The sequence below is a fragment of the Procambarus clarkii genome, chromosome 19 (genome assembly GCF_040958095.1).
Source record: "Procambarus clarkii isolate CNS0578487 chromosome 19, FALCON_Pclarkii_2.0, whole genome shotgun sequence".
In the NCBI taxonomy this organism is placed as follows: Eukaryota; Metazoa; Arthropoda; class Malacostraca; order Decapoda; family Cambaridae; genus Procambarus; species Procambarus clarkii.
Window position 1 is genome coordinate 16,992,262 of NC_091168.1, and position 25,319 is coordinate 17,017,580.

Genomic DNA, 25,319 nt, shown 5'->3' on the forward strand with positions numbered 1-25,319 from the left:
GGACGGCGCAGGCTCTGCCACATCAAATGGTGCAGATCCACTCAGGCTGCTCCCTGATGATTCACTGTCTGAATTGTGACTCCGCATAAAGTTCTTCTTGCATCTTAGGATTTGACTCCTACTGCAGTTCATGTTTAGGATTCTTGCAGATGGGCTTTCTTGTTTGTCACATTTCATGGAGTGAACCATTGATGACATGTCCTTCTGTCAGCTCATCGAGATGTTTGGGCATCCCATGGTGGACCTCTTCACATTAGCTTTGAATCAGCCTATGTCTTAAGTGGCTCCAATCCCCAAGAGCAATAGCTGTGGATGCATTCCAGCTGAACAGGAACTGGTGCAGGATTCCTGTATCTTTCCTCTCTAGTCAGGCTGGTGCTCCTGGTTTTGTTCAGACTAGAAATACTTACTGTATTTGCTGGTGTAAAAGACACACCCTCGCATAGGAAGCATGCCTATTTTACAAGGATATTTTGTGGAAAGAACTATTTTAGTATGATTCATCATACATTTATTGAAAGATATTTTAAAGTGGATTTTGTAACCCCAACTCTTTCCTCCTGTATGATCAGCTGTGTAGGTTTTTATATTTTGGGCAAGAGAATTGTTATACAGGATATGAAACTTTTTTTTTTTTTTTTTTTTTTTTTGAGATATATACAAGAGTTGTTACATTCTTGTACAGCCACTAGTACGCGTAGCGTTTCGGGCAGGTCCCTGGAATACGATCCCCGCCGCGAAGAATCGTTTTTTCATCCAAGTACACATTTTACTGTTGCGTTAAACAGAGGCTACAGTTAAGGAATTGCGCCCAGTAAATCCTCCCCGGCCAGGATACGAACCCATGACATAGCACTCGCGGAACGCCAGGCGAGTGTCTTACCACTACACCACGGAGACTGTAACTTGTATTTCTGGATGTGATGTTTTGTGGTGGCACACCATCATAGCACTCTGGTTTTGTTGTTATTCACTCATAGCAAATGGCTGACAGGGGAATGAAAGTTTAACATTCCTTATAAATTTCTTAGAGCATTTTTCATTTAGATATTGAATGTTTCTTAAGGGTAACACAGTTGATAAAATAATGTATGACATATATCAGGCATTGGTTATGAATGCTGGGTAAGGTTGTGAGATGATGTGAGCTTCTTTCATAACTGCCGACGTATATTGTAAGCATTTTTTGTAAGTTTGTGATAACACTGATAACTTGGCTTGTTTTCATTATTTTATTATTTGTAACACAATTTGCTGTAATAATTTGGCTTGTTTTCAATATTTTATTACTAGCAACGATTTTTGTGCCTAGCGAACTTTCACAGTATGCTCGACTGGCATCCTAGCCTATAGCGCTTGGGCTCACATCTTTTAATATGACCATATTAGACGCAGGGCAATTTTTGTATGCATTTAAAAATAAAAAAATGTGTCTTGTATGCCGACACACATGATACACGGAGGATGGTCCTCCTGGCTCCTTGATGGCCTGCTTAGCCGTGGTTTCCAGCTCTAGTGGTCCGGTTTTCTACACTGCATATTTTTCTTTTGCTCTACCTCTTCCAGCATAATGGTCTGGAGCCATTCATTGCTGGTTCAAGGCTCTCCTCTGATTTTTGTGTTTTGATTTTTACTTTATAGCCAGGACACCAAGAGCAGGTAGCTGTTCTTGGGTGTCCAGTTTTTTCCTTTAGTCTCACAAGTCTCACAGACCAAAGAACCAGAACTCAACCCTGCAAGCACAACTAGGTGAGTAAAAGTTGCTTCATGCATTCATCAAAATGCATGTACATTTGCAAGGCATTTTTTGTACATTTGCAAGGCAAATGTACAAAAAACTAGCAGGAAACAGTTCCCACCCCATCCATTTCCAGGAAGCCGCACTCTTCCAGCAATTAGGCTATTCATCCCCTAGTTGCAGCTGTTCACCAGCAGGTACTCACCTATTTTTACTCACCTAGTTGTGCTTATGGGGGTTGAGCTCTGGCTCTTTGGTCCCACTTCTCAAATGTTAACCAACTGATGTACAGATTCCTGAGAATACTGGGCTCTATCATATCTACATTTGAAACTGTGTATTGAGTCAGCCTCCACAACATCACTACCTAATGCATTCCATCTGTTAACTACTCTGACACTAAAATAGTTCTTTCTAATGACCCTGTGGCTTATTTGGGTACTCAGTTTCCACTTGTGTTCTCGTGTTCACATACCCGCCCATGTTAAACAATTTATCTACCCTGTTGATTCTTCTTAAAATTTTGTAGATAGTGATCATGTCTCCCCGAGCTCTCCTGTCTTCCAGCAATGTGAGGTGCATTTCATGTAAGCTTTCCTCATAACTCATGCCTTTTAGTTCTGGGACTAGCCTAGTGGCATACCTCTGAACTTTTTCCAGCTTAGTCCTGTGCTCGACAAGGTACGAGCTCCATACAGGGGCCGCATACTCCAGGATTGGTCTTACATATTTGGTATACAAGGTTCTGAATGATTCCTTACACAGGTTCCTGAAGGCAGTTCTGATGTTAGCCAGTCTCGCATACACAGCAGATGTTATTCTTTTTATGTGGGTTTCGGGAGACAGGTTTGGTGTGATATCAACTCCTAGATCATTCTGTTCGTCCATTTCATGAAAGACTTCATCTCCCATTTGGTATCCTGTGTCTGGCCTCCTGTTTCCACTGCCTAGTTTCATTACCTTACATTTACTCGGGTTGAACTTTAGTAGCCAGTTGTTGGACCATTCATTGTTTGTCTAGGTCATCTTGTGGCCTCATACTATGTTTGTCTTAACCCTCCTCATAATTTTTGAATCATCAGCAAACAATGAGAGGAATGAGTCTATACCCTCTGGGAGAACATTTACATATATCAGAAACAGTATAGGTCCAAAGACTGAACTTTGAGACTCCACTGGTGACACCTCCCCAGTCTCAGACCTCACCCCTCATAGTAACTTGCTGTCTTCTGTTGCTTAGGTACTCCCTTAACTAATGGAGTACTTTCCCTTTCACTCTTTCCTGCATCTTCAGCTTGTGCACTAGTCTCTTGTGTGGTACTATGTCAAAGGCTTTCTGGCAATCCAAAAATATGTATTCTGCCCACCCCTATCTTTCTTGCCTGGTTGCAGAATTTAATTAATTCTGTGAGGTATAACTTGCCATCCCTGAACCCATGCTGCTGATGTGTTACAAAGTTTTTTAGCCCCAGATGTTCCACTAGCTTTTCTGGGGGGAGCCCTGTTGGCTCCCTGGAGCTTATCCAGGCTGATATGCTAATGTCAGACTTTGGCATCAGTCACTTCTATGTATGGAGTTCTGTGGGCCTTCCGGGGACCACGAGCCAGAACCTGACGCTCTCAGAGAGGCATAGGGAGTAATGGCTTATAGAAACCCTCGTGTGGTTGGAACCAGGAGCCAGAACCTGGCCCCCTTAGAGAGGCATAGGGAGCAATGGCCTATAGAAACCCTTGTGTGGTTGGAAGCATTCTATGTCTGCCATCGACTGGGTCAGGCACCCAGAAAGGTAAGCGTCCCAAAACAAACCCCCTATTCTGGTGAAAATTGCTACCAAAAGCCAAACAAGTGGATAGAACTCCCCAAAAAGAAACAAGCAAATGAGCATAACGTCACACGTCGCCGCGCTGCTGTCTGTGCAGCTCCCCCTCTCCCCGGGAGGGGGAAGGGGGAGTCCCAGATCCTCGCACCGGCTATCCACCCCTTCAGTTCTAAGGCTGATGCTAAAAGCAGAGGTCATGTGCTCTTGCTCCAGTGATTTTCAGCACTGTGCTTAGAGTGTGGTGGCTATCTTCTAGGGGTGCAAGAGCCAGGAGTTATTCTACAGTACTCGGGCTGCATGCGCCTAGGGTTCCCGTCCCTAGGTGCCCTGTAAGTACTGCCCTTGGGGCTTGGGATTACCTTCCACAAGTTCCTTGGGTCCTGCCTCTGTTGGGCTGTTTCACCGCTCAGTTTTTTGGTCGCCCTTTGGGTGCTTGGGTGTTTTGTCTCCCTTGTTACCTTAGGGTAAGAGGCAGGTTGCACTGGTATGGGGGCCCAGGGTGCTGTGCAGCTTGTTTTCATCATTCATAGCACCCAGCTCTGTTCCTTTGGGTACGTTGTCCTCTTGCGGGGTTTTGTTTGTGCCTTGTGGGAGGGGGGGGGCCTGCCTTTCTTGCCCCCTTGGTATTTGACCTAATACAGTTTTCTTCTGATGGTGTCCCCTGCTAGGTCCCCGTGAGTGTTCACGTCCCGGTGGTTCAGTTTTTAAAAGGTTGTTTGGTAGACTTGGGCGCCAGTTAGCAGTACCCTGCCTGAACTTCCCTGAGTGTGACTTCTGTCTCAGGACCCTGGGAATCTCCATGGGGGCATGTGGATCCGATGGATGTGACCCCTGAATCCCCCCCCTCGCTTTGTGGGAGTTCGAGGGTTGTTCTGTCCCCTTGTCTCAGGGTGACTCTCTTTGTTTTTTTCCTCCATCTGCTGCCTGTGTGGTCGGTGGCACCTTTGACCCGGTGTCCTGCGAGTTTCGTTGCTTGTTTGTGACTCGGTTACTCGGTCTTATGCTGACTATGCCAGAGCAGACAGCACGGGCATTGCAAGTTGAGTTCAGGTGATGGCAACGTGCTAGGTTGTTTGCTTTCTGGAAGCCCAGAGGCTCCCCTGTTTTTGGTTGTTGTGAAGGGGCTTGGGGGAGTTAAATGTTTCGGTTTTGTTCCTTCCTCGCCGCCTTGTCTTTTCCCTGTTGGGGTTTAGTCTGGCCCCCCCCCCCTCCCTTTTCCTTGCTGCATCTGGATCCTTTCCGTCTGTGGGTTCGGGGTCGGGGCTGGGATTCGATGGTCTTGAGACTCGGGTGGTCTCAGGAGTTTCCCCTTCTGGGGTAGCGACGGAGGCATTCGAGCCTGTTCCTCTAGCCAGGTTCTATGAGTCTGCCGGTGGGCTCCCTTAGTAAATTTCCGGCTGCCTAGCCTTTTCTTTTGAGGTTGGGGCTTTGGGGGGATGGCTTAGCCCCGGGAACGGCTCCTGGAGGTTCCTGGAGTTGGGGAGGGGCTGATTTGGGGGGTGCCTCGGGCCCCGTTGGACCCCGCCAGGGTTTTCTACCCCTCAGTGCAAGACTTGTGGTTGCGAGGAGTGGGGTTTTCCTTTCCCCCCTCTGCATACAAGTTGTTGGGCGTCGGCCCGTTCCCGGGTTCGGATCCTTGTCCCTTTGGGTTCGTTCGGTTCCGTCCTATCGGTGGGTATTTTTCACCATTAAGACCCCCTTTTCTCTGGGGTGGGACTTCTCTATCATGGAGGGGTCATGTCCCCTGTTATCGGGGTTTCTGTATGACTTTTGGTCCCGGGTGCGACTGTGCCTTTCTGAGCCTTTGTAATATTGTTTGCTTCTGTGAGGTCTCGGGAGATTTGGGAAGGTCTTCGTTTCTTCCCGCATTATTGGAACGTCTGTTGTCTTCTGGTGAGGCTTACCTCCGGTCCTCCTTGGACTCACTGGTCCTCTTCCGTGCTTCTTGTTTTTTATACTGTCTCGTTCTTTTGGCACTATTTCTTCTCTCCATGCGTGTTGGCGCCCTCCCCGCTGGGCGGGGTTGTGCAGTTCAGACCTTGTGCGTCCTGCACATGTGCCATGGGAGTTTTTGTTATGGACAGTGTACACAAGTGCTGGTTACACACAGAAATCACAATAGCGTGATGCATCAAATGAACAAATCCACAAGGGCCGTGACGAGGGTTCGAACCTACGTCCGAGAGGATCCTCTCGGACGTAGGTTCGAACCCCCGTCACGGCCCTTGTGGATTTGTTTACAAGTGCTGGTGTTCCGCATCCTTGTTTTCTCAGATGCTTCGCCTCTCTCACTCCTCTTGTCTCTCCAGTTCATGCCCCATAGATGCTGGGGGTGTTCTGGGTTGCCGCTGTGGGGAGGATGCTTGGTTTTCCCTGCATATAGGTGTGAGGCGCCTCCTTCGCCTCTACCCTACGATTCTCTTGCAGGTGCGGCTCTGGACTTCTTCCTCTGGTGGTGCTCCCGGACTACTCTTGGCTAACACGAGTTTCTTTATCAGCTACCTCACCCTGCCAAAGTAAATGAGACAAATGTATGTGAATGCATGTGTGTGTGTGTATATATGTATGTATATGTGTGTGTGTATGTATATGTATGGGTATAAAGTATATATGGAAGCTGATCAGAATTACATTTCACCTTTGTGAATGTACTGTACATTAATGACACTATGAAAAAGACACATCTAACACTTTATGTAGGGCATACGTAAATCTGTGTATCTATGTATTTACGTATGTAGGTTAGCTTAGCACTTTAAAAGCACCGAATCACCTTCTGTGGTTGAGTGTTCAATAAATCCTTGAACTATATGTTTAACACTTCTCTAACCCTATCCATGGAGGACAGAAGAAAATGTATATATGCTGGTTAGCATTGTAAATGTGTGGCCACGTCTGTGGTAGAAAATAATAATAACAAAAAAAAAAAAATACTCTTGGCTACGTTGTGTAATTACCTTAGTGTAATTACCTAAGTGTAGTTACAGGATGAGAGCTACGCTCGTGGTGTCCCGTCTTCCCAGCACTCTTTGTCATATAACGCTTTGAAACTACTGACGGTCTTGGCCTCCACCACCTTCTCACTTAACTTGTTCCAACCGTCTACCACTCTATTTGCAAAGGTGAATTTTCATATATTTCTTCGGCATCTGTGTTTAGCTAGTTTAAATCTATGACCTCTTGTTCTTGAAGTGCCAGGTCTCAGGAAATCTTCCCTGTCGATTTTATCAATTCCTGTTACTATTTTGTATGTAGTGATCATATCACCTCTTTTTCTTCTGTCTTCTAGTTTTGGCATGTTTAATGCTTCTAACCTCTCCTCGTAGCTCTTACCCTTCAGTTCTGGGAGCCACTTAGTAGCATGTCTTTGCACCTTTTCCAGTTTGTTGATGTGCTTCTTAAGATATGGGCACCACACAACAGCTGCATATTCTAGCTTTGGCCTAACAAAAGTCATGAACAATTTCTTTAGTATATCGTCATCCATGTATTTAAATGCAATTCTGAAGTTAGAAAGCATCGCATAGGCTCCTTGCACAATATTCTTTATGTGGTCCTCAGGTGATAGTTTTCTATCTAGAACCACCCCTAGATCTCTTTCTTTATCAGAATTCTTTAAAGATTTCTCACATAATATATAGGTTGTGTGGGGTCTATGTTCTCCTATTCCACATTCCATAACATGACATTTATTAACATTAAATTCCATTTGCCAAGTGGTGCTCCATCTACTTATTTTGTCCAGGTCATCTTGAAGGGCATAACAATCATCTAAATTTCTTATCCTTCCTATTATCTTAGCATCATCAGCAAACATGTTCATATAATTCTGTATACCAACTGGTAGATCATTTATGTACACAATAAACATCACTGGTGCAAGAACTGAACCCTGTGGTACTCCACTTGTGACATTTCTCCATTCCGATACATTGCCTCTGATTACTGCCCTCATTTTTCCATCAGTCAGAAAATTTTTCATCCATGATAGAAGCTTACCTGTCACCCCTCCAATATTTTCCAGTTTCCAGAACAACCTCTTATGTGGAACTCTGTCGAAAGCCTTTTTTAGGTCCAGATAGATGCAGTCAACCCAACCATCTCTTTCCTGTAATATCTCTGTGGCTCGATCATAGAAACTGAGTAAATTTGATACACAGGATCTTCCAGATCGAAAACCATACTGTCTGTCTGATATTATATCATTTCTCTCCAGGTGTTCTACCCATTTAGTTTTGATTAGTTTTTCCAATACTTTCACTATTACACTTGTCAATGATACAGGTCTATAATTGAGGGGGTCTTCCCTGCTGCCACTTTTGTAGATTGGAACTATGGTAGCCTGTTTCCACACGTCTGCTACGATTCCTGTACACAGGGATGCCTGAAAGATCAGGTGAAGTGGAATGCTGAGCTCAGATGCACATTCTCTCAGAACCCATGGTGAAACGCCATCTGGGCCAGCTGCTTTGTTCTTACCGAGCTCCTTTAGCATATTTTCCACTTCGTCTCTAGACACCTCTATCCGCTCTATGTTGTTCTCTGGAATTCTTATTGTGTCTGGTTCTCTGAAGATTTCATTTTGTACAAACACACTTTGGAACTTTTCATTTAATGTTTCACACATTTCCTTTTCATTTTCCGTGAATCTGTTTCCCATTTTCAACCTCTGGATATTATCCTTTACCTGCAATTTGTTGTTTATGAATTTGTAGAATAGGCCCGGTTCTGTTTTACATTTATCCGCTATCCCTTTTTCAAAATTTCTTTCTGCCTCTCTCCTTACTGCTGTATAGTTGTTTCTCGCATCGTTGTATCGCTGGTATGTTTGGGGGTTTGGCCTCTTCCTATACTGATTCCATTTTTGTGTCTTTTGGTCTCTTGCCCTCTCACAATTTCTGTCGAACCAATCCTGTTTTCTGGCCCTGCATCTCTGTTTTGGTATGAATGTTTGTGTGCCTTCCTCGTATATTTTTAAAAATTTGGCATACATTTCATTTACTTCCCTGCCTAGCAACAATTCTGTCCAATTACACTCATTAAAAAAATTTCGAAGTTCCCCATAGTTGCCTCTCCTTAAATCGAGTTTATCAACTGTTTCAATGTCCCCATTTTCTTCTAGATGATATCTTAAAGCATAATCAATGTGTAACAGGACGTGATCACTCTTTCCCAAGGGAGGAAGGTACTGGATGTCAAATATCTCTTCTTCTTTCCTGGTGAATACTAGATCCAGTACTGACGGTACATCTCCTTCCCTCATTCTTGTGGCCTGCTTTATGTGTTGATACAAGAATGTCTCCAGAATGAGGTTCACAAATCTGCATGTCCAAAAGTCCTCCGTTCTTGCTTCATAGGCCTCCCAGTCTATTGCTCTAAAGTTGAAGTCCCCCAGTATCAACAGTCGTGATTTATCTTTATCTGCTTGTACAATATCATCTCTCATGACCATTATGAGGCCCTCTCGTTTGTCATCCAGTTCTTCCTTTGTCCATGTGTTGCTTGCTGGTGGGCTGTAGGCATTTAAAATTATCAGCTTATCATCCTGATTCCAGACCTGCAATGCCATTATGTCAATATCTCGAGGGTTTTCAAATATTAACTCTTTTTACCTTCAGGTGTTTTTTCACCAGTACAGCCACTCCTCCTCCCTTCCTAGTTTTCCTGTCACGTCTCCAAACTGAATAGCCTCTTGGGAATATGACTTCATTTACTATATTTCCTTCAAGTTTCGTCTCAAATAATGCAACAATATCTGGGACCCTAAGCTGGATTATATCTTGCAACTCCAAAGTTTTTGACCTCACTCCATCTATGTTGGTATATACAATTTTCAGGAACATGTTCCCTTTTCCTTTGCTTTTTACTCCCCCTTCCACTACTGATCTTGTTGCTTTGTTTTTATGTACCATTTCACAAGCTTTCCAGTCCCTGTCACTTTGTAAAAAAAAAAAATTTCTGTCTTCATTTCTATCCCCATTTAGACGTTTTGCCTCAATTAGGTTCATTTTCAGCTTTTCTCTGTCTTCCTTGGAGAGGTCTTGTCTTATTGACCAAAGTTTGCCAACCTCATCACTCTGCAGTTTCCTGGCATTTCTTAGCACTTCCATCATGTTTTTCACTCCATTAAACGTCACCCTTAAGGGGCGGTTCTTTTCTTTTTCATATTTTCCTATTCTTCTAAAATCACTGACATTTTCCTTTGAGCCTTCTCCTAAACCTACTTTTTTCTCTATGATTTTCATCTCTTCTGCCGCTTGGTCCACCCTAGATGAAATTTCCTTCTCTAAACATCCAAAAATGATTATGGACTTAGTTCCATCTGCAGTGTTTTATACCAGTTTACTGTTGGTAACCAGTTCGTGTGCGTGTCTGCTCCTGTGCATTCTTGCGTTGCCTTGGATCGCAGATTGTAGCCTGTTGTCTCGGATTCGCGTTACGGAGTTTGTGGCACCCGCCTCCCGGGTCGGCCTTTTTTTTTCCATGTCTTTGGGTATGAAGCTCCAGGGAGCTGTAGTGTCTCCTCACAGAAAACCAGCATTGAATGTAATGAAACGCCATTTTTTGGGTGAGCCCCCGGAGGCTCCCTGGCAACCCTCCCTCCATCGGTCGGCATTTTTTTCGCGTTGGTTGAAGGTTAGCTTCAGAACTGATGCTAGGAAGTTGGCGTGGTGAGGTCCGGGGCCTCCCCCCCCCCCTTCCCCTTCTCGGGGCAGGGAGGGCTGTGCGGATGATTGGCACGGCAGTAAAGTGTGATGTTTGCTTGTTTCCTTGGGATTGTAGGGAGTTTCTACTTCTCTGTTCAGTTTTCTGTTTTAGTTTATTACCATGTGGGGTTTGTTTTGTTATGCCTACTTTTCTGGGTGCCTAATCCTGGTCGATGGCAGATAAGGAAAGCCCCAACCATATGGGGGTTTTCTAGGGTCATTACTCCCTGAAACCTCTCTGAAGGGGCCAGGTTCTGGCTCTGCTCCCTGGTAGGTCTGAACTCCTTAGCTAATGTCCCGGTCTAATATAACAAACATTAGCCCGATAAGCTCCAGGGAGCCTCTGGGGCTCACCCAGAAAATGGTGTTTCATTACATTCATTGCTGGTTTTTCTGTGGGGAGCCCCTACGGCTCCCTGGAGCTTATCGGGCTAATGTGTGTTATGTTAGACCGGGACATTAGCTAAGGAGTTCAGACCTACCAGGGACCAGCGCCAGAACCTGGCCCCTTCAGAGAGGTTTCAGGGAGCAATGGCCCTGGAAAACCCCATATGGTTGGAGGTTTTCCTTATCTGCCATCGACCGGGGTTAGGCACCCAGAAAGGTAGGCGTAACAAAACAAACCCCACATGGTAAGAAACTACAACAAAAACCGAACAGAGAGGTAGAAAACTCCCTACAATCCCAAGGAAACAAGCAAACAAGCAAACATCACACTTTACTGCCGCGCCGATCGTCCGCGCAGCCCTCCCCACCCCGGGAGGGGGAGGGGGGAGCCCCGGACCTACCGCGCCGGCTGCCAAGCTCCAGTTCGTTCGCTAATGTCAACCGGGATTGACGCTTCTCTGGCCTCAGTTTCCTAGGCGGTGTTTGCCTTGTGTGGCGTTCACTGCCGTGTGTTGTGGTGTGCGGTGGCCAGGAGTACTTCATCAGTGCCGGGGCTGCATGTGCTTAGTGGCTGACTTCCCTAAGCGCCCTGTGAGTACTGCCCTTGCGTTACAGGGTTATCTTCCCTGGGGCGTTCGGGATCCATTCCCGTAGAGGTTCTTGCTGCTCGGCATTTGCCTCGGCCTTGGGGCCAGCTGGGGCTTGGGGCCCTTGTTTGGCCCTGGGTAGGGATTGGTATTGTGCTGGTTAGGGCGTCAAGGTGTTGCGCAGCCTGCCACCTAAGCGACGGCCGGTTTCTGTTGCCTCTGGAGACGGTGTACTTTTGCGGGGTTTTTCTTTTGTTTTTCATTTTCTTGCCTGGTGGGGGTCTGCCTAAGGTGGTTATGGTTCCACTGGTAGTGTTTGGCGGCCCTCTGCTAGGCCCCCGTGCTTGTACACGTCTCGGGGGTTTTCAGTGCTATAATCTACCCTCTTGTTATGTTTGGGTTTCTTAACCGGTTAGCAACACCTTGCCCGGGCTTCCCGTAGTTGTTACCCTACGGGCCCTGGAAACCCCTGTCTGGGCTCGGGGGACCATTGAATGTGTCTTCCGGGTTCCAACCCGTCTTGTACGGGATCGTTGGTTGCTGTTCCCTTGTCTCCGGGTGACAGTCGCCATTTTTACCTCCGTCATGCTGCCTGTTGGGTCACTGACACCTTGACCCGGAGTCTTGCGAGTGATTCTCTACTTGTTCTCCAGTACTCTCCTGATGTTATTACTGTTCAGAGTACAGGCGGCATCCGTGTTGCAAGCTAGGTTAGGTTGCTGCAACATGCTAGGTTGGTTTCCCACTCGAATGCCCCGTGGCCGCCCCGTTTGGTTAGGTGCTGCTCGCCCCTTTCTCTCCATGTTCCCGGCTCCGGACCGTCTGCAGGTTTCGGGGTCGGGGCGGGGTTCAGTTGCGGCAGAGACTCGGGCGGTTTTCGGGGGATGCCCCGTTCGGGTTGGGGACGGAGGTTTGAGCCTGTGCCTCCTGCCAAGGCTTCTGGGTCTTACCAGCGGCCCTTTCTTGTTGCCTTTCCCATGGGCTCTTGCTTTTCTTTAAGGGCGGAGGGCTTGGAGGACGGCTCTGCCCCGGGGCCTCTGTTGTTGGTTCCCGGGGCTGTGGGGGATGCCTGCTAGCAGTTCTGGGGCGGTTTTGCCCCTTCAGGGGTTTTTCTGCTGTTGGGCGTCGTTTTTCGCCCTTCCAGTCTGCTAGCTTCCCACATTTGCTGGCGTGTTTTTGTGTATTAAGCGTCAGTCACAGCCCCTGCTGGCGGCCATTTTCGTCTGCCGGTTTCCCAGCGTGGCCACCAGGGCGGCGTTGCGGTTTGTTTACATGCGTCTGGGTGTGCGAGCGAGCGTCTCTGGTGAGTTTTCAAAAAATTTGCAGGGTTTTTGTTCTCCTGTTGTCGTTTCTTTGTTTTTCTGGTGTTTTCTTGCCGTTGCCTGTTCCTCTGGGAACGTTTGGGTGTTGATTTTGGGTCTGAGCCTCTGGGTTTAGGCTCAGTGCCCCTGGCTGGTATGCTTGCTCCCACACCTTGCCCCTCGGTTTTCGGTCTTTTGGGACCGTTTTCCCAGGGCGTTCTGCTGGGGTCTGTGCTTTGCCTTTTAGTGGTGTTCTCCGCCGGCAAATGTGGTGGTTTGGGCTCCCCCTAGTTCGATTCTGGGTTCCTTTGGGTTCCTTGGTTTCGTTCTGGAGGTTTCTTCCTCTTGGGCCCCCTTTTGTGGGTTCAGGGGACTTTGTTTCCTCGTGTGACCCGGTTCTGCCTTTTGGGTTTCCGGGGTCTTCCTGGCTTGCAGACTGAGCTTTTTGGGTCTTGGCACATGTTGTGGTTGTGCTGGGACTTTGTGGTTTTGCTGTCGAGGTGGGCCTTTTGATGCAGTTTTGTGCCTTCTTTGCCTGGCCGGCGTAGTGCTCTTTGCCACTAGTCGGCGGCTTGTGTTTTTACAATATATGTCCTCACCTAGTTGTGCTTGTGGGGGTTGAGCTCTGGCTCCTTGGTCCTGCCTCTCAACCGTCCGTCAACAGGTGTATCGGTTCCTGTGCCTCTTGGGCTCTGTCATGTCTACATGTGACATTGTATGGGGGTCAGCCTCGTTACTTGTGTGAGGAGTCGCCACATTACTTCTTAGTGCTTTCCCGTTCCCATTCTGACACTCAAAAAAAAAAAAAAAAAAAAAAAAAAAAAAAAAAAAAACTAATGATATCTGTGGCTCTTTTGGGTACTCAGTTTCCACCTGTGTCCCCTAGTGCGTGTGCCCCTTGTGTTACATATCCTGTCCTTCTCAACCCTGTCGATTCCCTTGGGTATCTTGTATGTGGTGATCAGGTCTCCCCTCACTTCCTCTTCCAGCGAAGTGTGGTTTCCTTCCCGTAGTCTCTCCTCATGACTTCGGTAGTGTACTTTTTCTTTCTGAAGGGGTTCTGTTCCCTTCTCTGTTGACTGGGCGCTGGGGGAGCAGCTTGCTCTGTTGCCTCTCGCTTGGTCCCGCTGTTGGTGGGCGCTTTGGGTTGTCTTCCGGCCTCTGCTGGCGTCGGAGGACGGCTTCTCCCCCTTGGGGGGGGGTTCAGAGCTGGCGGGGTGGGCTTCTTCCTTGCGCTTCGTCGTTTCCTCTTCGTGGGTGCGTGGGGCGTGGTCGATCCGCCCCATCCTTCTGGGCTTCCCGTCTGCTCTTTGCAGTCATGAGCTTTTCCCGTCTGCTCTTTGCAGTCATGAGCTTTTCCAGTCTGCAGTTCTTCTGGACTACTTCCGTCTGCGCCCTGGATCCTCTGCCCTGCTCGGAGGACTGTTGTCTCCTGTTCGGATTCTGTTAGGGCCGGGTGCATGGATGGTGGACCTGGACCTCCAGGTCACTTCTTGGCACGTTCCTCTCCGGTTTTTCTGGGGCTAGCACGGTTGGTAATTACCTATGTGTACTTACCTAAGTGTAGTTACAGGATGTGAGCTACTCTCGTGGTGTCCCGTCTTCCCAGCACTCTGTCATATAATGCTTTGATTATAATTGTCATATTGTCATATAATGATTGTCATATGTCATATGTCTTCATATGATTGTCATACAATGCTTTGGTGGTGGGGCTTCAGGTTTGCTGTTTTTATTGCATTCCCTATTTTGTGAAGGGCACTTTGTATACTCTTTGCATCTTTACCGGATCTTAGTGCCCTGTCTGCGTCTGAGATTCGGTGTCTGGCCTACTTCGACGACTGGCTGGAGTGGGCTCCCAGTCAGTCCGCTTGTCTGCTCGCCAGGGGATGGTTCTTTCCAGATCGCTGGGTTTGGTTTCCTGGTGATCTGGAGGTTTTACCTTCTGTTTCCGTCCCGGGTTCGGACCTGGGCCTTGTTTCAGGCTCTTGGGCCCCTCATTGTCTTCCCTCCAGAAGTGTTACTGTGGCTGTGGTCCCGCCTTTGGCTGTTCAGGAGGGGGTCCCGGGTTGCTCAGCGGTTGCTTGGGCGGTTGTGCGGGAGTTTGCACTTCGGCGTGCTTGTCTGCCCGCGGAGTCGGGTTTGGCTCCGGCGTCGGTTGGTTCCTACGGAGACTCCACTTCCGCCTCTTGTATTCCTTGGGTTCCTCTGGGGATCTGGTGTTGGTGCTGCGTCACCAGCTTCCTCTTTGGGGTTTTCGGGGTTCCGTGCCTTGGCGGCTCCCCGAGCCTTCGCTCGATGTGTTCACGGACGGGTCGTCTCTCGGCAGGGCCTTTGTGACCAGTGCTCACCAGGTCGGCCGAGGTTGATGGAGTCTGTCTGTCCGTCGGGCTCACAGCCCGGTTCAGGTGTTCATGGCTGTCTGGTTTGCGCTTCGAAGGGTTTGGGTCACTAGGTACTCTACCATTCAGCTCTGTTTGGACTGTTCTCTGGTGGTTCTTGCCGGAACCACAGGGGGTTTGGTTAACCGTGTGGTTCGTGTCCGGGGTGTGTCCTGCGTCCTGGTGGACAGCTGTCTCGGTTCATTCCTCTTCGTGGGTTGGCCAGTCGTCGCCGATTCGTTTTGTTGGCTCTGTTGGGCTTATGGACTCCTGGCCATGGACGTCTTCGGGTCGGCGTGGTCTAGGCGTCGCCCGTTTTGTGGTGCCCTTCCCACCTGCGAGGACTTCACGGTGGAGGCTTTCGGCAGGCCTGGTCGAGGTGGGGGGTACCTGTACCTCTTCTCCCGGTCCAGCTGTTGCTTCGGGTTCTGGCTCCGTTGCAGCCCATTCCCACGAGAACAGTCCTTATGGTTCCACTGTGGCCGGCCCGGCCTTCTCTTCAGACGCTGCTTGATAGGTGTCCGTACCCGGGGCGTTTTTCCTGAGGCTTCGCCTCTTTCAGCAGGCCGAATCGGTCCTGTCCGTGACTGGTTCGGCCTTCTCTTTGGCTCTTCGCGTCTGGTATTTTGACGCAGGTATCGCCATCTCTATGGTGTTCAGGTGGCTTTGTTGACGGTGTCCCACCTGCGAGCTTCGTCTTGGAGACTGTATGACGTTTATTACGTCTTCTCGCGTTTTGTTTCCCCTCCGGCCTGCTCATGAGTCGCCTGAGCCATCCTGGTCCTTGTTCAGGGTGCCTTCTTCTCTTCCCCTCAGTTTGTGGTAGCCCCTTCGGTTTCAGTTTCCTCCTCTTTGGTACTGGTGGTAGCTTTATTGGTGTGCAGCCTTTCTCTGTCCTGGCGACGGTCGAGACGGCTGCTTTCTGGAGGGGTTCTTGGGGTATTGGTACTTGTTTGGTTTGGCCGGGGGGTGCGTCCTGTGTTGTCCAGTTGTGCTTTTTGCTGTTGCCGGCGTCCCGTGCCTGGGGATGCGCTGTGGTTGATCCGGTTCCTTCGTTCCCTGTTTTCAGGGCTCGGGTCTCCCGGGTCGTCCGCAGTGTTTTCCTTCTTACTGCGGTCTGTCTTTGCGCCCGTGCTGTTCAGACGTTTGCAGCAATTGCTGCTGTGTTGGTGACGTCTCGGGCTCATTTCGGGCGCAGGGAATTGTGGGTCGCACAGGTTTTTGGCCGCCCATCCATGTGTGCGTCTGTTCTTGGGCGTTCTTGTTGCCTTGGGTCGCAGGTTTGCGACCGGTTGTCTTGGCTTTGCGTTGCAGAGTTTGTGGCGGCCGCCTCCCGGGTTAGCCCTTTCTTTTCCTTCTCTTTGGGTATGAAGCTCCAGGGAGCCGTAGGGGCTCCCCACAGAAAACCAGCGTTGAATGTAATGAAACGCCATTTTCTGGGTGAGCCCCGGAGGCTCCCTGGAAACCCTCCCTCCCACCGGTCGGCGGTTTTTTCGCGTTGGTTGAAGCTTAGCTTCCGAACTGGAGCTTGGCAGCCGGCGCAGTAGGTCCGGGGCTCCCCCCTCCCCCTCCCGGGGTGGGGAGGGCTGCGCGGACGATCGGCGCGGCAGTAAAGTGTGATGTTTGCTTGTTTGCTTGTTTCCTTGGGATTGTAGGGAGTTTTCTACCTCTCTGTTCGGTTTTTGTTGTAGTTTCTTACCATGTGGGGTTTGTTTTGTTACGCCTACCTTTCTGGGCGCCTAACCCCGGTCGATGGCAGATAAGGAAAACCTCCAACCATATGGGGTTTTCCAGGGCCATTGCTCCCTGAAACCTCTCTGAAGGGGCCAGGTTCTGGCGCTGGTCCCTGGTAGGTCTGAACTCCTTAGCTAATGTCCCGGTCTAACATAACACACATTAGCCCGATAAGCTCCAGGGAGCCTCCGGGGCTCACCCAGAAAATGGCGTTTCATTACATTCAACGCTGGTTTTTTGGGATGCTTACCTTTCTGGGTGCCTGACCCGGTTGATGGCAGACATAGAATGCTTCCAACCACACGGGAGTTTCTATAAGCTATAGCTCCCTATGCCTCTCTGAGGGGGCCAGGTTCTGGCTCGTGGTCCCTGGTAGACCCACAGAACTCCATACACATGACTGATGCCAAAATTTGACATTAGCATATCAGCCTGGATAAGCTCAAGGGAGCCTCTGGGTCTCACCCAGAAAATGGTGTTTCATTACATTCAACGCTGGTTTTTTCACACAATAGTCTCCATCAATTTGCATGGTATGCAAGTTAGAGCTACTGGACTGTAGTTCAGTGCCTCCTGCCTATCCTACTAGGTGCCAATACCAAAGAGCTCTAAGCTCCAACCAGCAGCAAACCACCTCAGTAACAGCCGACCAAAAGCAAACCAATGCACCTGAAAGCGTGAGGGAGGGTCCAAGGAGCCACTGAGGTCCCTCCAAAAAGAGGCATTTCATTACAGTACATTAAATGCTGATTTTCTGCAAGGAGCCCCCTTGGTGGTGTCCCCTGTAACTAAATCACCACAGAATACAAAAAAATAGAGAAACCTACCAGGGGCAGAGAAGAGACCTCGATCCATACTTCCAGGGGAAGATCAGGGATGTGTATAAAGACCCAAAGCCACACAATCCCAACAGGGCCTGGCACAAGGCAAAATGTTATTCAGTGATATTTGATTTGTAATTACTGTACCGAATTCATAATGAATAATGTGCTTTTTAATTTTTTACAGGTGATGTACCTGAAAATTCGAAACACGCATTATATTGCTGCTCGTCGTGCCTACCTTCTAGAACAAGCACAAAGGGAGCCACTTGGAGGAGAAAATTTTGAGAATGAGATTGCCAAAGTTAGTGACCTGTATATAGTGCATACTTATACAAATAAAGTAGGCACTTATGTAGTATGGGAAATGGGAAAACCTTGTCAGTTTTTTACTCTCTTATCTTGATAAAACAACTACTTGAACATTATTAGTAAGTTATTGTGTAACTTCCCAAGCCACAAATAGATTTGTGGCTGGGAAGTAGTAGCCAGTAATGTAGATGAGAGTAAATATTGTCTTTTGTTCCTTAACCCTCAAACCGCTAGGGGTCCAAATGGATTTATCACCCACAGGCGCAACAACAACAAAATTCCAAAAAATTCTTTCGTCTTATGGAAGTGTTCATTTTTGTTCCCTGATCACCGAAAAAATAACAAAAAAATCGTAGGTGGTATATTTTAGCTGCAATAGGGTAGGGAAGTGTGGCAAAAAAGGGGCGTTGACAGAGCTTTCGCCAGACGAGGTCTACTCCGCTCGAGCTGTCAGGCAGCAGTTGCCACAAATATATTATTACCTAATTATTTCAATGTCTGATTGATTTTTTCTTAGTTTTTTGCAGTAATATTATTCAATAGAGTGAATTGTGATATATTTATATAATAAAATGTGTGAACCATCGCTGCACTCAAAATTATGGTGTGCATATTAGTGATTCAATTATTATGATCATAAAACAATAAACAAATAGTTTTGCTGTTGTTACACTATATACACAGGTTATATATAAGTATCTGCATGTTTTGCTCACCATAACGAACCACTAAGTTGGTATTGTGAGTCAAAATGCAACGAGGAGTGACTGCCACACACCAGCCAGCCACTCGCTGCCACTCCCTCCCTCAACAACACCTCACTCGCCTTCATTCTCCTCCCAAAATACTGTTTTTGCATTTATTCACTATACACAGACGTTATATATACATATTTACATGTTTTGTTCACCATAACTGTACATCTAAGCTTGTATGGTGAGTAAAGGCACAAAGACGTAGCTACTCACACAGTCAGCTGATCGACGGCCGCCCTCAAGGCCAGACGCACTAATATTTCTCCTCAAACAATATTGTTTGTGGTGTTATTCCCCCCATTCCCCCTCCCCGCTCAGCTCGTTGTCGCCGTGTGGGGGCTTAGTGGGCGGCTGCCGGAGTGTGATGCTCCTTGGGACAGTCCTCTGTCCTTTTCTAGCCTTGTGCTCCTGCTGCCGTCCTCTCCAATTTTGCTGGGCATCTTTTCCTTTTCCTTCTGTTTCGTTTTTCTCCCCCCTCTTCTCCTATCTGCTTGCCGTTTCCTGCCGACCTTTTGCTCGTTCTGGTTCTTCCATGGACTTCTTCTATTTTGACGCCCGGGTGCTTGAGGAGGCATACTCATGCACCCGTAGAACTGCAGTACCCGACGTCGAGAGCGAGGGGAACCTTTTATTGTCAATCCCCACTTCGTCACTGAACCCGATCTCGACGGACTGTCGGTTTCTTAAGGTGGCGTTTGTGGGGCGTATACTCACGACGCACCCCTAGGAGGCCCCGACAAGATCGGCGATAGCTTCTTGTTGGGTGTCCTGCCTCTAATTGTGGCTCCATGGTGGGTGTGGGGGCACATTCGTGTGTGAATTCTTCATTTCGTCAAGATGATAACCCCTGTTTCGGCTGCTTCTGGCTTACCTTCTCAGGCTCGTGGGGTGGGCGACCAAGCCCCAGAGTCGGTCCGTATTGGAAGACCGGGCTCTGTAGCCTCCGCTGCATTGGGCCCCGACCTTGCTCCTCCTTTGGCCTCTCTGACTCCTTCCCCTGGCTCCCCTCCCTCCTCTGTGGTTGGGTCGAGCCCCAAGCCCCCAGTGGTGACTACCTCGTCCCCTGGCGCGGCTCCTTCTCTAGTTGTAACTACTGCGCCTTTTAACCCCTCTCTCTCTGGGGGTTCTCACCGCCGTCCTCGTCACGGCCGCCCTCGCTCGATTCCTTCCAGTTCTGCTACCTATCAAGCCTTGTTTGGTCCCGCTTCGTGGGCCAAATATTTTGATCTCCTCCCTCTTGATTCTGCGCCTCCTGACGATTTCTCCCTTCATCGACATCTCATTAATTCCGTGGATGCCTCCATTACTTTCAACCCCACTCGTCTCGGTACACGTGTCGTTGCTGCTCCTTCTCAGGATGCTGCTTCCCGCTTGGCTGCCTTATCCTGCCTTGGCGAGACCCCCGTTCGGGTCTCGAAGAACACTCAGTTGAATGCCAGTGTTGGCACTATTTTGCTCCCGCCCCATGTTGCAACCGGTGTTCGGGACCTGCGCGACTGCCACGACGATATTCGCCATATCCTCACTGCCCAGGGCCATTCTATTCTCCAGGTGGACACGTTTACTCGTCCCCCTCGTGGTAGTCGCCGTCAACCCCTCCGGGTTGTGAAGATTACCTTTGATGGTAGGACCCTTCCACCCTCTGTCATTCTTGCTGGTGCCAGGTGCTCTGTCCAGGAGTACATTCCTTCTCCTCGGCTCTGCAACAAGTGCTGGAGGTTTGGGCATGGTGCCCTCCGCTGCTCCGGGACTGTCTCTCTCTGTCCTTTGTGTGGTGGCGAAGGTCACTCTAAGTCGGAGTGCACTTCTCCCCAGGCTCGTTGCCTCAACTGCGGTGAGGCCCATCCTACTTTCTCCCGTGCGTGTGTCCATTACAAGCTTGAGGCAGCCGTCCTCAACCTGAAGCACCGGGAGCGTTTATCTTTTCCTGAGGCGAGGCGCCAGGTTCGCCGGCTCCCGCCTTATGCTAATATCTCTTATGCTCGCGTGTTGCGCTCTTCCTCTCCTCGTCCTTCCCGCCTTCCTCAGACTCACAACCGCTTCCGGGCCTTGGACCCTGATGCGCCCACTGCCCCCTCCTCTGTTCCTTTGGGTTCTCTCCCGAAGGATCCTCCTCCTGGTCCTCTTGTCTGGGGTTCCCCTTCCTTCTACCCGGTCTGTCGTGTCTTCTGTGTCTTCTTCCTCGTCCCCCTCCGATCCTCCTTCCCATCCTCTTCCTCCATCTATTGGCTCTCCCCACCGCCTGTCGGTGCGGGCGGATGTCCATCGCTCTCCTAACGGCCGTCGTGTGTGCTCTCGTTCGGCTTCTCCTGTTGAGACACTGGAATCCGTTGCCCGGTACGTAGTTGCTGGGACACCGGTCTCTTTAAGTCAGAAGCGTAAGCCTGGCTCCTCTCCTTCCTCTTTCCCGGCGGGTAAGAAGGCTTCGCTTTCTTCCTCAGCTCCTCCTCCTGGCTCTGTTGCTCCTTCCCCTCCCGTTTCAGTGCTTGCGCCCCCTGTTCCTGCTATGGAGGTTTCTTTGGCCCCTGCTTCCCTTTCGGTTGCTGCTCTTGCTGGGGTGCACTCCCCTCTTTCTACTCCCCCTCCTCCTGCTGCTGTCCTTGACGGCTCCTCTCCGTTGTCTCCTCCTCTTCCTCCTCCTCCAGACCCTGCCCGCCCACCTCTGCTCTGTTCTCCCGTTTCCTTCCCTCCGTCTTTGCTCAGTTTACCCATGCCCCCTAACCCTGACTTTGCTGACCCTGATCCCGACCCTGATATTCTTTAACGTGCTCTGTTGCTCTTTCGCCTTTGTTTCTTCCTTGTTCTCTGTTTTTGTCCTTTCTCTTCTCGTCGTTGTCCATTCTTCAATGGAACGTTCGAGGTTATTACGCCAATTTCCTCGAACTCCAACTTCTGATTTCGCGGTTTTCGCCCCTTTGTGTCTGTCTCCAGGAGCCAATGCTTGGTGCTCGTCCTGGTCGTTTTCGTGGCTATTCCTTTCTCTCCCCCCCCCCAGCCATTGCTGGGGCTTCTAATTCTTCTGCTCTTTTGATTCGGGCTGATGTTCCCTTTGTTCCCTTACTTTTTCCTTCGCCTCTCCATTGTTCTGCTGCTCGTATCTTTGTGGGGAAATGGTACACAGTTTGTTCCATTTATCTCCCCCCAAGTGTCCCGCTCTCTCTTCCTGATTTGAAACACCACCTGGACTCCTTGCCGGAGCCTGTGCTCCTGCTGGGTGACTTCAATTGTCGTCATTCTCTTTGGGGTGACGTTCTGACGAATACCTGGGGTCGCCTCCTTGAGCCGTTTCTCCTCTCTTCTTCCCTGTCTCTTCTGAATTCTGGTGAGCCCACTCATTTGGACTCTCGGACTCGCACCCTTTCTTGTCTTGATCTTTCTCTCTGCTCTTCTTCTCTTTACTTAGATTTCACGTGGCAGGTTCTTGATGACCTCCATGGAAGTGATCATTTCCCCATCCTTGTTTCCTTTTTCTCTTTTCGCCCTTCCCTCTCTTTCCCTAGGTGGCAGTTTGCTAAGGCAGACTGGACCCTATTTACCCTCAGTGCTGCTCTCCCTGACCTCTCCCTTCTGCCTCTCTCTCGCGCTCTCCTCCTTTTTCATGACACTGTCTTCAACGCTGCCCTCCGCTCTATTCCTCGCTCTTCCTCTTGGGGTCCACGGAAGTGCCTTCCCTGGTGGAATGCGGACTGTGCTCGGGCTGTCCGCTGTAAGAGTGCAGCCTGGAAGAGGCACCGCCGTAGGCAGACGACCGATTCTTTTCTTTTCTTTCGGAAAGCGAGTGCGGTGGCCCATAGGGCCATCCGTACGGCTAAACGTGAATGTTGGGCATCTTATGTCTCAACAATTACGTCCGAGACCCCTCTGGCCCAGATCTGGAAGCGTATCCGCAAGATAGCGGGTAAGTTCGTTCCCGATGTTTCACCGGTCCTTCACCTCCATGATACTCTTGTGGCGGACCCGTTGCAGGTCGCTTCCGAACTGGGTTCCCACTTTTCTTCTGTTAGCTCTGGTCTTCATCTTCCCCAATCTTTCCTTCTTCGTAAACCTGTCCTTGAGTCTCGTCCTTTAGATTTCTGCACTCATCTTCAGCTTCCCTATAATGATCCCTTCTCTCTCTCTGAACTTCGTTCTGCCCTGGCCCTCTGCGGTTCTACGGCGGCGGGCTCCGATGGTATTCATTATGAGATGCTTCGCCATCTCCCTCCGAGCACGTCTCAGTATTTACTGAGTCTGTATAATCGGATCTGGGAGTCGTCGTCAGTCCCTGAGGACTGGCTCGATGCCGTTGTCCTCCCTGTTCGCAAACCGGGGTCTCTGGGTACTTCCCCTAAGGACTTTCGCCCTATTGCTCTCACAAGTTGTGTCTGCAAACTCTTTGAACGTATGGTTAACGTTCGTCTGATGTGGTTCCTGGAACACCATCACCTCCTCTCCCCTTCTCAATTTGGTTTCCGCAAGTGCCGCAGCACGACAGATGTCCTGGTGAACTTGGAGGTCTATATTCGTACTGCTTTTGCTGCGAAGACCTCCGTTGTTGCCGTCCTTTTTTACCTAGAAAAGGCTTACGACACCACTTGGCGTTATCATATCCTATCTCAACTTCATTCTTTTGGCCTTCGTGGTCATCTCCCTCTCTTTCTCCGCAGCTTCCTCTCTCGTCGTTCCTTTCGGGTGCGCCTTGGTACCGCTCGCTCTCCCTCTTTTCAGCAATACGAAGGTGTGCCCCAGGGTAGTGTTCTGAGCACTACTCTTTTTCTGGTTGCCCTCAATGGTCTTCTTTCCTCTCTTCCTTCTGGTGTCTTCTCCGCTCTCTATGTCGATGATCTTACCCTTTGTTGTCAGGGTGATGATTCGCCTCTCCTTCAACGCCGGCTTCAACTTGTAATTGATGCCGTGTCGTCTTGGGCCACAGGTCATGGCTTCAAGTTCTCTACTTCTAAGACTTGTGCCATGACTTTTACGCGGAAACGGGTTGTTCTTCGTCCCTCTTTGTCACTTTATGGTCATCCCCTTGAATACAAAGATTCCGCGAAGCTTTTGGGGTTATTCCTTGACACTTGTTTGTCTTGGTCTCCCCATATCTCTTACCTCCGTGTTGAGTGCTCTAAAGCGCTTACCCTCCTTCGGGTCTTGTCCCATACTTCTTGGGGGGCAGATAGGCGCACTCTCCTTGCTTTACATTCCTCTCTCGTCCTGTCTAAGCTCGATTATGGTTGCCCTGCTTACTCGTCTGCTTCTCCTTCTACTCTTCGCCGTCTTGACGCTTTGCACCATACAGGCATACCTCAGAATAAGAGTTTAATCCGTTCCTGGAGACGCCTCGCCTTCCGAAAACTCGCATTCCGAAGTTAATTTCCCCATAAGAAATAAAGGGAAATGAATTAATCCGTTCCTGACTACCCCAAAAACCCCACATCAAACTAAATTTTTATACGTAATTTACCTAATTCATCTAAATAAACCTACAAAACTGTGTTCCAGTTATTACTTACCTTGCTGTCGAGTGCTGTAGGCGTATGGAAGATGGTGAGGAGGGGGGAGGAGGAGAGGAGTTACTGTTTGGAAGGGGAGTCCCCTTCCATAATCACATCACATAACCCCATGCCTTGTAACACTATGGATACCACTTATTTGTGGTCTTTGTGCCGTTAATGTTCTTACTCCTTTTGCCACTTTAGCACCCATAATCTTATTTTTCTTCTTAAGTATAGTGCATATTGTTGATGTGGCTTTGTTGTACTGCCTACAAAGTTCAACAACACGTGTACCGTTCTCATGCTTCCGAATGATCTCTTGTTTCTCCTCTATTGTCATCCTCACATGAGCTTTCTGGCCTTTATCCTTACCACTGGCTTTCTTGGGACCCATGGTGAGATATATAATAACAAATTGTATAGACAAATCACCAAAAATCCAACAAAACACTGAAAATCCGCGAGAAGAATTGATGTGGGGGTAGTCACTGAGCGCGAGACAATAATAAACTGAGGGGCGGCGGGGCGGAGGGGCGACGAACGCGCTAGGTCGGCTGTACGCGTATCAACAAACTCGCGTCCAAACTCGCCTCCCGAAGTAACCCTCGCCTTCTGAGACAAATTTTTGGAGTAAATACACCTCGCCTTCCGAAAACCTCGCATACAGGGACAATCGCATTCCGAGGTACCACTGTACTGGGTTGCGCCTCAGTTCTGGTGCCTTTCGTTCGACTCCCATCCTTAGCTTGTATGTTGACACTGGCTTCCTGTCTCTCCAGGACCGCCGTGATCGCTACTGTCTTCGCTATCTTGCGCGGTCCTTGCAACATCCTTCCTCTCGCCTCTGTCGTGCTTTAACTTTTACCCCTCCTGCGGTTCCTGTTCCTCTTCACCACCTCCCTCTTTCTGTCCGGTTATCTCGCCTACAGGATTCTCTCTCCGTTCGTATTTCTGATGTTTCTCCTCGTGTTGTTCCTTCTTTGCCCCCGTGGAGGGTCCCTCTTCCGCGGTTTTGTACTTCCTTGACCCGTATCACTAAAGCTTTTACCCCTCCTACGGTTCTAAAACGCCTTTTCCTCGAGCACTTTTCTTCTCACTCCCGCTCCGTTTCTGTCTTCACCGATGGGTCTAAGTCAGCGGACGGTGTTGGCTACTCTGTTGTTTTTCCTGATCGCACTTATATGTGTCGCTTGCCTCCGGAGACTAGCATCTTTACAGCAGAACTTTATGCTATTCTCTATGCTCTTCGTCTCCTGCTTTCTCGTTGTCAGTCTTCCTTTGTGGTTGTTGTTGACTCTCGTA

The 25,319-nt window shown here is 49.2% G+C and overlaps 1 protein-coding gene across 2 annotated transcripts in view; it reads left to right on the plus strand.

The window, feature by feature from the left end:
• The window catches only part of uex (metal transporter uex), a 674,542-nt gene that overhangs the window by 574,215 nt on the left and 75,008 nt on the right, over positions 1-25,319 (plus strand). For both annotated transcript variants that reach the window (XR_006772789.2, XM_045741424.2), the window contains exon 14: positions 17,664-17,780. Coding sequence is in view for 1 of the 2 variants with exons in the window: in XM_045741424.2 (XP_045597380.1) it covers positions 17,664-17,780 (117 nt within the window). In the remaining variant the exon portion in view is untranslated. The remainder of the gene's footprint in view (positions 1-17,663; positions 17,781-25,319) is intronic.